The 14,953-nt window shown below is 38.0% G+C and overlaps 1 protein-coding gene across 1 annotated transcript; it reads left to right on the forward strand.

Annotated features, from left to right (window-relative positions):
* The first annotated feature begins 13,250 nt into the window (after positions 1 to 13,250).
* Positions 13,251 to 14,180, forward strand: LOC135231303 (olfactory receptor 6C4-like). Its single transcript, XM_064285135.1, has one exon. The coding sequence runs from the start codon at positions 13,251 to 13,253 to the stop codon at positions 14,178 to 14,180; it is 930 nt and encodes a 309-aa protein (XP_064141205.1).
* The last annotated feature ends 773 nt before the right edge of the window (positions 14,181 to 14,953 follow it).

Here is a 14,953-nt window from a genome sequence, read left to right on the forward strand (position 1 = left end):
GTTTATGCCTTGTATTAGGGCTCCTGAGGTTGTCCCTATTTTTTCTTCCATGACCTTTATTGTTTTAGTCTTTATGTTTAGGTCTTTGATCCACTTGGAGTTAGTTTTTGTGCATGGTGTGAGGTATGGGTCCTGTTTCATTTTTTTGCAATGGATATCCAGTTATGCCAGCACCATTTGTTAAAAAGACTATCTTTTCCCCAATTAACTGACACTGGGCCTTTGTCAAATATCAGCTGCTCATATGTGGAAGGATTTATATCTGGGTTCTCAATTCTGTTCCATTGGTCTATGTGCCTGTTGTTGTACCAGTACCAGACTGTTTTGACTACTGTGGCTGTATAATAGCTTTTGAAATCAGGTAGAGTGAGGCCTCCCACTTTCTTCTTCTTTTTCAGTAATGCTTTGCTTATCCGAGGCTTCTTTCCCTTCCATATGAAGTTGGTGATTTGTTTCTCTATCACCTTAAAAAATGACATTGGAATTTGGATCGGAAGTGCATTGCATGTATAGATGGCTTTTGGTAGAATAGACATTTTTACTATGTTAAGTCTTCCTATTCACGAGCAAGGTATGTTTTTCCATTTAAGTATGTCCTTTTTAATTTCTTGTAGTAGGGCTTTGTAGTTTTCTTTGTATAGGTCTTTTACATCTTTGGTAAGATTTATTCCTAAGTATTTTATCTTCTTGGGGTCTACTGTGAATGGTATTGATTTGGTGATTTCCTCTTCGATGTTCTTTTTGTTGATGTAGAGGAATCCAAGTGATTTTTGTATGTTTATCTTATAACCTGAGACTCTGCCAAACTCTTCTATTAGTTTCAGTAGTTTTCTGGAGGATTCCTTAGGGTTTTCTGTGTATAAGATCATGTCATCTGCAAATAGAGATAATTCTACTTCCTCCTTGCCAATCCAGATGCCCTTTATTTCTTTGTCTAGCCTAATTGCTCTGGCTAGGACTTCTAGCACAATGTTGAATAAGAGCAGTGATAAAGGGCATCCTTGTCTGGTTCCCGTTCTCAAGGGAAATGCTTTCAGGTTCTCTCCATTTAGAGTGATGTTGGCTGTTGGCTTTGTATAGATGCCCTTTATTATGTTGAGGAATTTTCCCTCAATTCCTATTTTGGTGAGAGTTTTTATCCTAAATGGGTGTTGGACTTTGTCAAATGCCTTTTCTGCATCAATTGATAAGATCATGTGGTTTTTGTCTTTTGTTTTATTTATATGGTGGATTACTTTAATGGTTTTTCTAATATTAAACCATCCTTACATAAAAAAAAAAAAATTACCTGGTATAAATCCCACTTGGTCGTGGTGAATTATTTTTTTGATATGTTGTTGAATTCTATTGGCTAGAATTTTGTTGAGGATTTTTGCATCTACGTTCATGAGGGATATAGGTCTGTAATTTTCTTTTTTTGTGATGTTTTTACCTGGTTTTGGTATCAGGGAGATGGTGGCTTCATGGAATGAGTTAGGTAGTATTCCGTCATTTTCTATGCTTTGAAATACCTTTAGTAGTAATGGTGTTAACTCTTTTCTGAAAGTTTGGTAGAACTCTGCAGTATAGCCATCCGGGCCAGGGCATTTTTTTGTTGGGAGTTTTTTGATTACCGTTTCAATCTCTTTTTTTGTTATGGGTCTATATAGTTGTTCTACTTCTGATTGTGTTAGTTTAGGTAGGTAGTGTTTTGCTGGAATTCATCCATTTCTTCTAGGTTTGCAAATTTGTTAGAATACAATTTTTCATAATAATCTGATATGATTCTTTTAATTTCAGTTGGGTCTGTTGTGATGTGGCCCTTCTCTTTTCTTATTCGGGTTATTTGTTTCCTTTCCTGTATTTCTTTAGTTAGTCTAGCCAATGGCTTATCAATTTTGTTAATTTTTTCAAAGAACCATCTTTTGGCTTTGTTAATTCTTTCAATTGTTTTTCTGTTCTCTAATTCATTTAGTTCAGCTCTAATTTTTATTATTTGTTTTCTTCTGGTGCCTGATGGATTCTTTTGTTGCTCACTTTCTATCTGTTCAAGTTGTAGGGACAGTTCTCTGATTTTGGCTCTTTCTTCTTTTTGTATGTGTGCATTTATCGATATAAACTGGCCTCTGAGCACTGCTTTTGCTGTGTCCCAGAGGTTTTATAGGAAGTATTTTCATTCTCATTGCATTCTATGAATTTCCTTATTCCCTCCTTAATGTCTTCTATAACCCAGTCTTTTTTCAGGAGGGTATTGTTCAGTTTCCAAGTATTTGATTTCTTTTCCCTAATTTTTCTGTTATTGATTTCCACTTTTATGGCCTTGTGGTCTGAGAAGATGCTTTGTAATATTTCGATGTTTTGGATTCTGCGAAGGTTTGTTTTATGACTTAATATGTGGTCTATTCTAGAGAATGTTCCATGTGCGCTAGAAAAAAAAGTATACTTTGCAGCAGTTGGGTGGAGAGTTCTGTATAAGTCAATGAGGTCAAGTTGGTTGATTGTTGTAAGTAGGTCTTCCGTGTCTCTATTGAGCTTCTTACTGGATGTCCTGTCCTTCTCCGAAAGTGGTGTGTTGAAGTCTCCTACTATCGTTGTGGAGGTGTCTATCTCACTTTTCAGTTCTGTTAAAATTTGATTTATGTATCTTGCAGCCCTGTCATTGGGTGCATAAATATTTAATATGGTTCTATCTTCCTGGTCAATTGTCTCTCTTATCATTATGTAGTGTCCTTCTTTATCCTTTGTGGTGGATTTAAGTTTAAAGTCTATTTTGTCAGAAATTAATATTGCTACTCCTCTTCTTTTTTGCTTATTGTTTGCTTGATATATTTTTTTCCATCCTTTGAGTTTTAGTTTGTTTGTGTCTCTAAGTCTAATGTGTGTCTCTTGTAGGCAGCATATAGACGGATCGTGTTTCTTTATCCAGTCTGAGACTCTCTGTCTCTTTATTGGTGCATTTAGTCCATTTATATTCAGCGTAATTATAAATAAGTGTTTAGTGTTGACATTTTGATGCCTTTTTATGTGTGTTGTTGACAATTTCATTTTTCCGCTTACTGTTTTGTGCTGAGACGTTTTTCTTTGTAAATTGTGAGATCCTCATTTTTATAGTATTTGACTTTATGTTTGCTGAGTTGTTAGTTTTTTCTTGGTTTTTATTTTGAGTTATGGAGTTGTTATACCTCTTTGTGGTTACCTTAATATTTACCCCTATTTTTTTAAGTAAAAACCTAACTTGTGTTGTCCTATATCGCCTTGCATCCCTCTCCGTATGGCAGTTCTATGCCACCTGTATTTAGTCCCTCTTTTTGGTTATTGTGATCTTTTACATATTGACTTCAATGATTCCCTGTGTTGAGCATTTTTTTTTAAATTAATCTTAATTTGTTTTTGTGATTTCCCTATTTGAGTTGATATCAGGATGTTCTGTTTTGTGAGCTTGTGCTGTGCTGGTATCTGATATTATTGGTTTTCTGACCAAACAATATCCTTTAGTATTTCTTGTAGCTTTGGTTTGGTTTTTGCAAATTCTCTAAGCTTGTGTTTATCTGTAAATATCTTAATTTCACCTTCAAATTTGAGAGAGAGTTTTGCTGGATATATGATCCTTGGCTGGCAGTTTTTCTCCTTCAGTGGTCTGTATATGTCATCCCATTGCCTTCTTGCCTGCATGGTTTCTGCTGAGTAGTCTGAACTTATTGATTCTCCCTTGAAGGAGACCTTTCTTTTCTTCCTGACCCCTTTTAAAATTTTCTCTTTATCTTTGGTTTTGGCAAGTTTGATGATAATATGTCTTGGTGTTTTTCTTTTTGGATCAATCTTAAATGGGGTTCGATGAGCATCTTGGATAGATATCCTTTCGTCTGTCACGATGTCAAGGAAGTTTTCTGTCAGCAGATCTTCAACTATTCAACTATTCTCTCTGTGTTTTCTGTGCTCCCTCCCTGTTCTGGGACTCCAGTCACATGCAAATTATCCTTCTTGATAGAGTCCCACATGATTCTTATGTTTTCTTCATTTTTTTAAATTCTTTTATCTGATTTTTTTCAGCTATGCTGGTGTTAATTCCCTGGTCCTCCAGATGTCCCACTCTGCATTCTAATTGCTCGAGTCTGCTCCTCTCACTTCCTATTGTGTTGTCTAATTCTGTAATTTTATTGTTAATCTTTTGGATTTCTGCATGCTGTCTCTCTATGGATTCTTGCAACTTATTAATTTTTCCACTATGTTCTTGAATAATCTTTTTGAGTTCTTCAACTGTTTTATCAGTGTGTTCCTTGGCTTTTTGTGCAGTTTGCCTTATTTCATTTCTGAGGTCATCCGTGATGTCTTGAAGCATTCTGTAAATTAGTTTTTTATATTCTGCATCTGATAATTCCAGGATTGTATCTTCATTTGGGAAAGATTTTGATTCTTTTGTTTGGGGGGTTGTAGAAGCTGTCATGGTCTGCTTCTTTATGTGGTTTGATATGGACTGCTGTCTGCGAGCCATCACTAAGATATAAAGAAAAAAATTTTTTTTCTTTTTTTATATAGTTTTTTTTTTATATATAGTAGTGATTTATTCTATATTTGCTCACTGAGTCTTATCTTGTCTTGTTTTCTTTCAGTATACGTGGATGGGCTACTAGATTGTGCTGTCTTAATTGTTGTAGCCCTTGACTTACTTATGACCTATTACCAGATGGTTTGGGCTGTTGCCAGATATATATATGCCTGAGTCTATTCACTATTCTTGTGTAGAATCTGATTTTGGGTCATCAAGTGTGTGCTGCATCCTAACACCTATCCACCTTGAGAAGTAGTGGTGATAGTTGTGTGCACCAGATTCTATTAGCAGCTAGGGTTCACACTCCAGGGGGGGGCAGGATGCTGACAGGCTTCCCCAAGTGTCAGTGAGGTAGGTGTGTCTCTATTCCTAAAGCACCTTGGTGGGTGGGCTCTGCAGCTGTACCTTAGGCCCCCAATGCAAGTACCTCTACAGATTGGTAGGGGTCACCCTCCTTAGACCCCTAAGGCAAGAGGCTAGGTGGTCTGGGGGGAGCTTCAGTCCTCAGTTCCCTGTTGTGGGTCAGTTAGGGCTCTGTTGAATAAGCAGAGATATCAGACCTGGGAAACTTGTTTTTCCAGTAAATCTGCTAAAAAAAAATGCAGTCAGATCCCTATCAGAAATGCCTTTGCATTATAATAGGCACCTTGTCCCCTGTAGGGATGAAAGCCCGAGATATGGATCATATATGCTTGGCTGGAGCTGTTTCTGTGTTTTTAGTCCCATTAGGGAAGGATTTTTGGTCCCTGGGTTTTTTGTGGTTGCTTCTCTCAGGCTGGAAGAATGGGTTAGGAAAAGACCAAAAAAAAAAAAAGAAAAAAAAGAAAAGCCGCAGAGCCGGAGCCATTCTCCCTCTGGCTCAGGAAATTCCAATGTTAATAAAGCCGCCTGGGAAGGGGAGGGGAGGGTTCAGGAAAACAGGAGAGAGTAGCACCGCAGGATATAGCCAAAGTTGCTTATCTTGCTTGGGATGACTATTTTATCTGAGATTCCCGAGGGACGTGTCGCCTATGTGTGCTCGCTGGGTAGAGATTTCTCCCGAGGGTCTGGCCCGCAGAAGCCGTGGTCAGTTCCTCCGCTGCCAGTCCACAGCCCAGCGTCAAGGTTCCCTGGCTGGGAAGCTGCACTCCTGGCTCCAAAACCAGTCACTGCCTCCCGGGGACTTCTCCTCCCTGCAGCCCCGTCACAGTGCCACCCCTGCAGACTGGCTGGGCCCCTCCTGGTGTTAGTTCAGGGGGGTAGGGCTGCACCCCTTGTTTGCGCTGTCACAGATGCTGTGTTCAGCTCCCCTGCACCCAGTCCTAAGCCCGGCACCAAGGTTACCTGACTGAGACGCTGGCTCCAGGCTCCGAAAACAGTCGCTGCTTTCCCGTAGTTGTTCGTTCTCCGTCTCTGTCACTCAGGTCAACTCTTTAAATCTGTGTTTTTTGTTCAGGGTTCGTAGATTGTCGTGTATGTGATCGATTCACTTGTTTTTCTGAGTCTTTGTTGCAAGAGGGATCCGAGGTAGCGTCTACCTAGTCAGCCATCTTGGCCCCCTCCCCAATAATATTTTATTAATATAATCATTTGTTTAGGTGAAGGGGAAGCTTCTGGGGTGTTGGTAAGTTCTGTTTCTTGATCTAGGTGGTGATTACACAGACATGTTCACTTTTATTTAATGTGGCAAATCACAGTGAATGATTTTCTAATGTTAAACCACCCATGTATTCTGGGGCCCACTTTGTCACAATACACTACTATCTTTTCATATACTGCTTCATTTATTTTGGTAACATATTACTTATTATTTTTGCATTCAAATTATGATTCAATGTTAGTTGCTACATTAAATAAATATTAGTTATTCCAATAGATGATTAGAAAATGCTATAAAAATTCTACATTTATTCAAGATTAAAAACAAACTTTTGGCCTTTAATGGATAAAGTTGGAAAAAAACTGAGCAACAAAATAGATAAGGTAGGATTGGATTATAAACCAAAGGAGAAAATAAATATCCCTAAACCCATATTGGAAATCCTGGTGTGTAGTCGTTTAGAGTTTGGCTGCTAACCAAAAAGTCTGGCAGTTTGAATCCACCAGGCACTCCTTGGAAACCCTGTGGGGCAGTTCTACTCTTTCTACTCTGTCACCATGTCTACTCATGGTCACTATGAGTCAGAATCAGGTTTTGTTTTAAGTCCATACTGATATTAATAAATAAATAAGTGGGGAGGAGAAACTGAGCTCCTGTGCAGAATTCCAATTAATTTATATAGATTATCAGCCCTTAAGGGGTGGGGTGGGGGTCGGGGGGGGGACACTTAACTGGGTTGTAAAAGCTGAGACACACTAGGTCGATCTAGCTCCTGGGGAGATTTATTTACAAAACAAATGGCTAGAGTAAAGAGGAGAATCTTTCCGGAAGGGAGGAGAACAGCTGCTTCCTTTCCCTTTATAAGCAAAGAAACACCATTTTTCCTCATCCTTCTTCCATGGGATGCCCAGCTATTCACATATGACTCTTCACCTGGCTCTCACCAGGTCATGCCAGGAGTAAGACCTGGAGCAAGGGGGACCACTGCACTTATTTACTGTGAGGTAACAAGAAATCTTTCTCTGGTCCACAACATCTCATGGGAGCATTCAGGATAAAACTAACAGAGATAAATATTAAATATCCAACAACAGAGTATTAGAATTTTAAATATTAGTTTCGATGTGAAGTAATTGTGGATACCATTTAAAAATCAAGTAGTTATGAATAAATTAAACAAAATATATGCAAGGTTTCATAGAGGAAAATATTTTATTTTATATGAAGACATTTTAAAGATCTAAATGCGTGGAAAGGTATGCTATGCTTATGGGCTAGAAGACTCAGTGTCTTAAAGATAGCAATTCTCACAAGTTTACTACAGATTCAATGCAATCCCAATAAAAATTCCAATAGATTTATATGTGAAGGTTGATAAGCAAGATTTCTGGTTAGTTTCAAAGGACCAAAAGTAACCAACACACTCTGAAAAGAAATTAAAAAATTGAGAGGAATTGCTCTATCAGAGGTCAGTAATTATTTGAAAACTATGTTAATTAGGATTATACTGGTACAAAAATACATAAATAGCCAATGACATGGAACTGAACCCAGATACTGACCCATGCCTATGTGGGTCCTTGATTTTATGGTGAAGGTATCACTAAAATGGGAAAGACAAACTTATCAACAAATGGTGTTGGGAATATTTGGTGTTCATATGGGAAAAAAATGAAAATAGACATGAATTCAGGAGAAATGAATTTCAGATAGATTATAGGCACAAATTTGAAGTGCAAAATATTAAGTTTTAAGAAGATAATGTAGGAGAATAGAGTCATGGCCTTGGGATAGAGAAGGATTTCTTTTAAACCACAGCAAATAACTGGTAAATTTGACTAGATTAAATTCAGAACTCTGTTCATCAAAAAGGAGCACAAACAGAGTGAAAAGTGGGAGAAGATATTTCCAACAATCAAAAGATAATCATATTTAAAATATATAAAGAGTTCTGAAATACCACAAAGAAAAAAAGGTGTATAATCCAAATGAGGGGAAAAAGTGGGCAAGAGGAATATAAATGGCCGTTACAAGTACAGAAAAACTTTCAACTACAATAGTAATCAAGGAAAAAACAAATTAAAACCACATGTGTTCCACTCTATATCAGACAGAGAAGTAATGATTGACTGAGAATACCAAACGAAGAGGATGTGAAACAGAAGGAAATTGGGCACTCTAGAGGTGGTGACTCCCACATTTCTGTCAGTTTGTCCTACTTTGGGGGCTTGCATGTTGCTGTGATGCTGGAAGCTATGCCACCGGTATTCAGATACCAGCAGGGTCACCCATGGAGGACAGGTTTCAGCTGAGCTTCTAGACTGAGACAGACTAGGAAGCAGGACCTGGCAGTCTACTTCTGAAAAGCATTAGCTAGTGAAAACCTTATGAATAGCAGGTCAGGAGGGATTAGTTCCTGGAGAAGGACATCATGCTTGGCAGAGTACAGGTTCTGCAGAAAAGAGAAAGACCCTCAACGAGGTGGACTGACAGTGGCTGCAACAATAAGCTCAAGCATAAGGACGATTATGAGGATGGCTCAGGACCAGGCAGTGTTTTGTTCTGTTGTGCATAGGGTCGCTATGAGTCAGAACTGACTCGACGGCACCTAACAACAACGGAGGTGGTGATTGCTAATGGATGTTAGCAGCTGTTTCTTCTCATTTTTAGTCGTGCCACATCAGCAAATGAAGGCCCTGAAAGCATTACTCTATCCACATGATTAAGGTCAACTCTACTTTGAGGAGGCAGCTCTGCCCTACTTGTATTTTGAGTGCCTTCCAACTTGAGGGGCTCGTCTTCCAGCACTACATCAGACAATGTTTTGTTACTATCCATAACATTTTCACTAGCCAATTTTTTTTAGAAGTAGATCACTGAGTCCATCTTCCTAGTTTGTCTTAGTCTGGAAGTTCCACTGAAACCTATCCACTTGTGTGACCTTGCTGATATTTAAAGTATCCGTGGCATAGCTTCCAGCATCACAGCAACACTCAACCACCACAGTACAACAAATTGACAGACAAGTAATAATGGTAAGGTGAAAATTACACAGTATGTTGTTGTCAGGTGTCTTCAAGTACGTTCTGATTCATATCGACCCTATGTACAAAGAACGGAACAGTGTGCAGTCCTGTGCTTTCAGCATGAATTACAACTCAACATAAAGAAAACAAAAATATCCACAACTAGACCAAGAACCAATGGCATGATAAATGGAGAAGATATTGTAATTGTCAAGGATTTCATTTTGCTTGAATCCACAATCAACACCCATGTAAGCAGCAGCCAAGAAAATCAAATGACATATTAACAAAAAAAACCCACTGCCATCAAGTCAATTCCAACTCAAAGCGACCCTATAGGACATATTACATTGGGTAAATCAGCTGCAAAAGACCTTCTAAAAGTGTCGAAAAGCAAAGATGTCACTTTGGGGACTAAAGTGTGCCTGACCCAAGCCATGGTGTTTTCAATCCCCTCATTTGCACGCAAAAGCTGCACAACAAATAAGGAAGACCAAAGAAGAATTGACATCTTTGAATTACAGTGTCGACAAAGAATATTGAACAGAACATGGACTGTCAGAAGAAATAATAAATCTGTCTTGCAAAAAATGCAGCCAGAGTGCTCCTTAGAACCGAGTATGGAGAGACTTCGTCTCACATACTTGGTTATCAGTAGTGACCAATCCCTGGAGAAGCACATCATGTTTGGTAAAGTAGAGGGTCAGCAAAAAAGAAGAAGACCCTCAACAAGAAGTATTGACACAGTGGCTGCAATAATCGACTCAAACATAGCAATGACTGTGAGAATGGGCAGTGTTTCATTCTGTTGTACACAGGATTGTTATGAGTAGGAATCGACTCAATGGCACTTAACAACAACAGAGGTGGTTATACGCTAAGTAATTCAACTACTTTGAAATCAGTTTGGCTTTAACTAGTAAAGTTGAAGTTATACATATCCAATAGCACAACAATTCCGCTCCTGGATATATTTCATAGAGAAAATTTTGGACATGTGCAGAAGTATAGCTGCCCATTTCATAATTTCCAAAAACAGAAAAAAAAATATCAACTGCATGAGTCAATAAATTGTGATGAATTCATAAATGGAATACTATAATGAAAATGGATCACTCACAGCTACAAGCAACAACATGGATGAACATTAAACATAAAATTGAACAAAAGAAGCAAGACAGGAAAGAGTACATGCAATGCAATTCCAGTTTTATGGAGTTGTAAAACAAGTAACACTGAACTACATTGCTTAAGGATCCATATTTAAGGGAAAAAATGATAAATGTAAGCAATTTAGCCTATTAAAATTTTCTCATGTATAAATGGAGATAAAAATAAGATCAGGCTCAAAAGATTCCTGGATGATTAAGTAAGTTCATGCATGTAACAGGCTCAGCCCCTGCTTACAAGTAAACCAAAAGCACTTAATATGTTTTTAACCACATATGTTTTCTCCTTCTTTGAAAATGATCTTTGTACTTTATTTTTGTAACGCCTCCTGATGAACAAGGTGAAAGGAATGGATAGAAACAGTGGTTAATGAAGTAATATGTTTATATTTTGGGGTGGGTGGTGGATGGGTCATTTAATCACAATTTGAGAGATGAAATGATTTCTGATTAATTTGCAAGTAATATATCTGGCCACTTACCCTTCTACAAATTAGAAAAAAATTCCTATTAGTGTCAATTTTAGAAAAGTAGGAAATATTTTCAGAATGTAGCTTTGTCAGTGACTCTCAAAATTGTGTTACCAATGCAGTGGCATATTTCAATAACATGTAAGTGATAAGTTTTTAGAACAGTACTCAGAGATTCTCGCCCCATTGCTCTCCACTTCAGACTCTCAAACTGTGACTGATTTTCTCACTGCACCTTTAGAAAGGTCTCTTTGGACCTTCTTCCTTCAGAAATATTCACAGCTTGTTCACAAAGCCATCAACAATTGAAGTTCATTAGCACCTTCTTGACTTGAGTCCACTGGGCATCTTTCCCTTCAGGAAATTATTCCCCCTGTGTCTGTCCTAAAAGAAGGCACTCTAGCCAAAAAAAACTCTGCAAAGAAGTCCACCTTCTGCCTTTAAGGACACCAACATAATTTATTCAAATCAGAAAACAGGGGATTCTCAGTCTTTCCAAGTCGTCTCTTAAGTCTGTCAATGCTAATTTTGGTTTTGTTTTGTTTTGCTTTGCTTTGCTTTTTGGATCCTTTTAAATAGATTTTCCCTCTCTATGTCTATCTCTCAGGAACTTAGAGTTAACTCTAGTTTGAATTATTTAGATTAATAGAAAAACAAACAACCCTCTTCTTATCTAGTTAAGCCTTACAAGGTTTGGGTACTTCCCTAAAGAACACGGCAGGATATGGTCAGGTAATGTACACAAGAAAAGGGTTTTTTTTTTTTTTTACTATTTAGAGACTCTCATGTGACGCCTTACCTGTGAATCACCTCCTAGGATCAATAAGGTAAGCAACCGTTGTAGTCATTCAGATTGTGAAGAGTATGAGCACTTTGTTTCCAGTTTCCAAAATCACTGATACTGTCATCCTGTGGACATGGACCATGAAATTAAACCACTGTGAAATTCTGAAGAAAACCCAAAGTCATTGCCAAATCATACAGGTAAGGACAACCAGAGAAGTGAAAGACCCAAGAGAACCAGGACAGAGCTTAACCTTACTTGGCCCCTTGGAATGCAGGTATGGCTGTCGTGGAAAGATTATCAATAACAGCTGAGAAGATATGACTTTTATAACTACTTTTACATATGGATTAGAGGTTCCTTTGGAATGTCCTTTGTCACAAGTATCTTCATAATAATAAAATTATGAATAATTGCCAAAGACATGCCAAAAAGATAATACTACCAAAATTTCTTTCCTTGGAAACCACTAATTTATCTCAAAAGGACAGCTGTCGTCAACAATACTGGTGTCAATTTCCTGGTCTCTATGTTCTAAGAATAGTGGAAACATACATGTTTGAAGTCATAGTTAACCTCTATCTCTAATTATCATTCAGAAGTTTTTCAAAACTTTGAGCAAGATCCACTCTAAATACATGTACTCTAGCCACCACAAGATCTCGCTTCCCAGTGGCATGCCAAACCAGTGTCCAGAAGACTCAGAATGTGGCAAAGAAACATAAGACTATATGCTGATTAATATAATTTAATGATGGCTGAACTCTGGATATGTATGGGAAAAGACAGTATAAAATGAAAAAGTCCTGAAACCACAGTCTTAAAATCCTAAAGACCAAATAGAAATTCACTCTGAAAAATGTGACAATGTAGCAAAATACCAATTTTGGATGTGGGGTCTGCAGCATTGCGAGTATTGGGAAAATATCCATAGGTTACTTAAAAAGGAAGCCAGGAAACTAGACTGTGAAGACGAGGGTCTGTTACAGATATATGATGAAGCATCAGATAGTATATAAAGGGGACTATATTTTTTTTTTTATAGAAAGAAGAACAAACAGAAGCATTTCTACCAAGAGCACAGAGGTAAAAAAGATAAGGGAAGTTAGAGAAAAATGATTTAGACATAGAAAATTCACAAATATTTCTGAAGAAAAGAACAGAGGGTAACATTTATACACTAATTCTTTTCCTCAAAAATTATTGACAAACTCTTCTCTGCTAAGTGCCCAGGAATAGGTCAAATTGAGAAGAAAGGACGAGGACTTTATTAATAATGTTACTTGCACAGACAACCTAGGATTACAAGGAGCTAAGCCCAGTCCAATAGGACATTGGTTATGGGTGAGTTGGATGGGGGATAATAATATGAGTTGATTCTGTTAGTTGCAATCAAATTCACCTCTCCCACCCTGAGAAGGAGTTGTGGTGTCACACTGATTAAGCACTCAGCTGCTAACTGAAAGGCTGATGGTTAGAACTCACCAAGCAGCTCCACTGAAGAAAGACTTGCGGTCTGTACCCATAAAGATTACAGCCTTAAAACCCCTGAGGGGAAATTCTACTGTCACATGAGGTTGCAGTAAGTTGAAATCAAGCTCATGGTACCTAACAACAACAACAATAGCACCCTAAGAAACTTCAGTTTTCATCACTGATCTCACTTTTCCCTTTAGATCTACCAAAAGTCAACAATGAAAAACTGGACCAAATTTACTGAGTTTATCCTGCTGGGTCTCACAAATCAACCTGAACTCCGGGTGGTGATATTCGTCTTTCTCTTACTCGCCTACATGCTGAGCATCCTAGGAAATCTGACCGTCATCATACTTACTCTGGTAGATCCCCACCTCAAGACCCCAATGTATTTCTTTCTCCAGAATTTCTCCTTCTTAGAAATTTCCTTCACATCTACTGTCATTCCCAGATTGTTGACCAGCTTGACAACAGGAAATAAGGTCATCAGCTTTGCTGGATGCTTGACTCAGTACTTTTTTGCTATATTCCTCGGGGCAACAGAGTTTTACCTCCTGGCCTCTATTTCTTATGACCGCTATGTGGCAGTCTGTAAACCCCTGCATTACTTGACCATCATGAACAGCCAGGTCTGCATACAGCTGGTGTTCTGCTCCTGGATGGGAGGAGTCCTGGCTGTCTTACCCCCAGCTATCCTGATAAGCCAGATGGATTTCTGTGCCTCCAATGTGCTGAATCATTATTACTGTGACTATAGACCCCTTGTGGAGATCGCCTGCTCAGACACAAGCCTCTTGCAACTGATAGTCATCCTCTTAGCTGTTTTGACTCTGGTGGTGACTCTGGTGCTGGTGATACTTTCTTATACACACATTATCAGGACCATTCTGAGGATCCCTTCTGCCCAGCAAAGGACAAAGGCCTTCTCCACTTGCTCCTCCCACATGATTGTCATCTCCCTTTCTTATGGCAGCTGCATCTTTTTGTACATTGACCCATCAGCAAAGAAAGGAGGTAACTTTGACAAGGAAGTGTCTCTACTCATGACCTCAGTTAGTCCCTTGTTGAACCCCTTTATTTACACCTTAAGGAATCAGCGGGTAAAGCAAGCTTTCAAGAACACAGTAAAAAAGATTGTGAAGTTCTAATAATTGAAACTCACAATTTTTAACTAACAAGTATTCTAATAAATATTTGTTAAACATCTACTATGTTGCAAGTGATAGGCTAGGCATTGACAATAGAAGCATGAGACGCATAGTTCCCAATTTCTAGGAGCCTTCAATTTAATGTCCTAGAGAGCTATAAATCAAATTATAATCAAATTCATTAAATGCTATTACAAAGAAATAGCTGCGATCTCATAGAAAAGATTTGAGACAAATAATTTTACTCTTGATTGCAGAAAACATTTCACTTGGGAGGTAAAATGTGAGAGACAAAATACAGTTTGTTATGGGAATAATAAGAGGATATGAATTTAGAGTAAAAGGCAGAGAAACGATCATGAAGATGTTTTATTTCACATTAAGAAGTTAGCTGAGCATCGTTGACCCAAGAGAAATTATAAAAAGGGAAGTGATATTACCATATTTGTCTTGGGGAGAATATAGATTTGAGAGTAGAATAGAGGATAGATCTACTCTTATATACAGAATAGGTTACAAGACATCAATCAGGAATAGCATTCAACCCCTAGAACTATTGCCATAAGATAATCTTTAAACCTTAAACCAAAAATATTCCCTGAAGTCTTCTTAAAACCAAAAAATATTTTAGCTTAATTAGTAAAAAAAAAAAAAAAAATGTATACTTGAGCATTATGCACTTTCCAGAACTATCTATATGGGCTCAAAGTGACAACAGCAACTTGAAAGATTAGAAAGGAACCTTAGGGGTTAGTGAATTTATGTCACTGAGG

Source organism: Loxodonta africana, chromosome 4 (genome assembly GCF_030014295.1).
Source record: "Loxodonta africana isolate mLoxAfr1 chromosome 4, mLoxAfr1.hap2, whole genome shotgun sequence".
Lineage (NCBI taxonomy): Eukaryota > Metazoa > Chordata > Mammalia > Proboscidea > Elephantidae > Loxodonta > Loxodonta africana.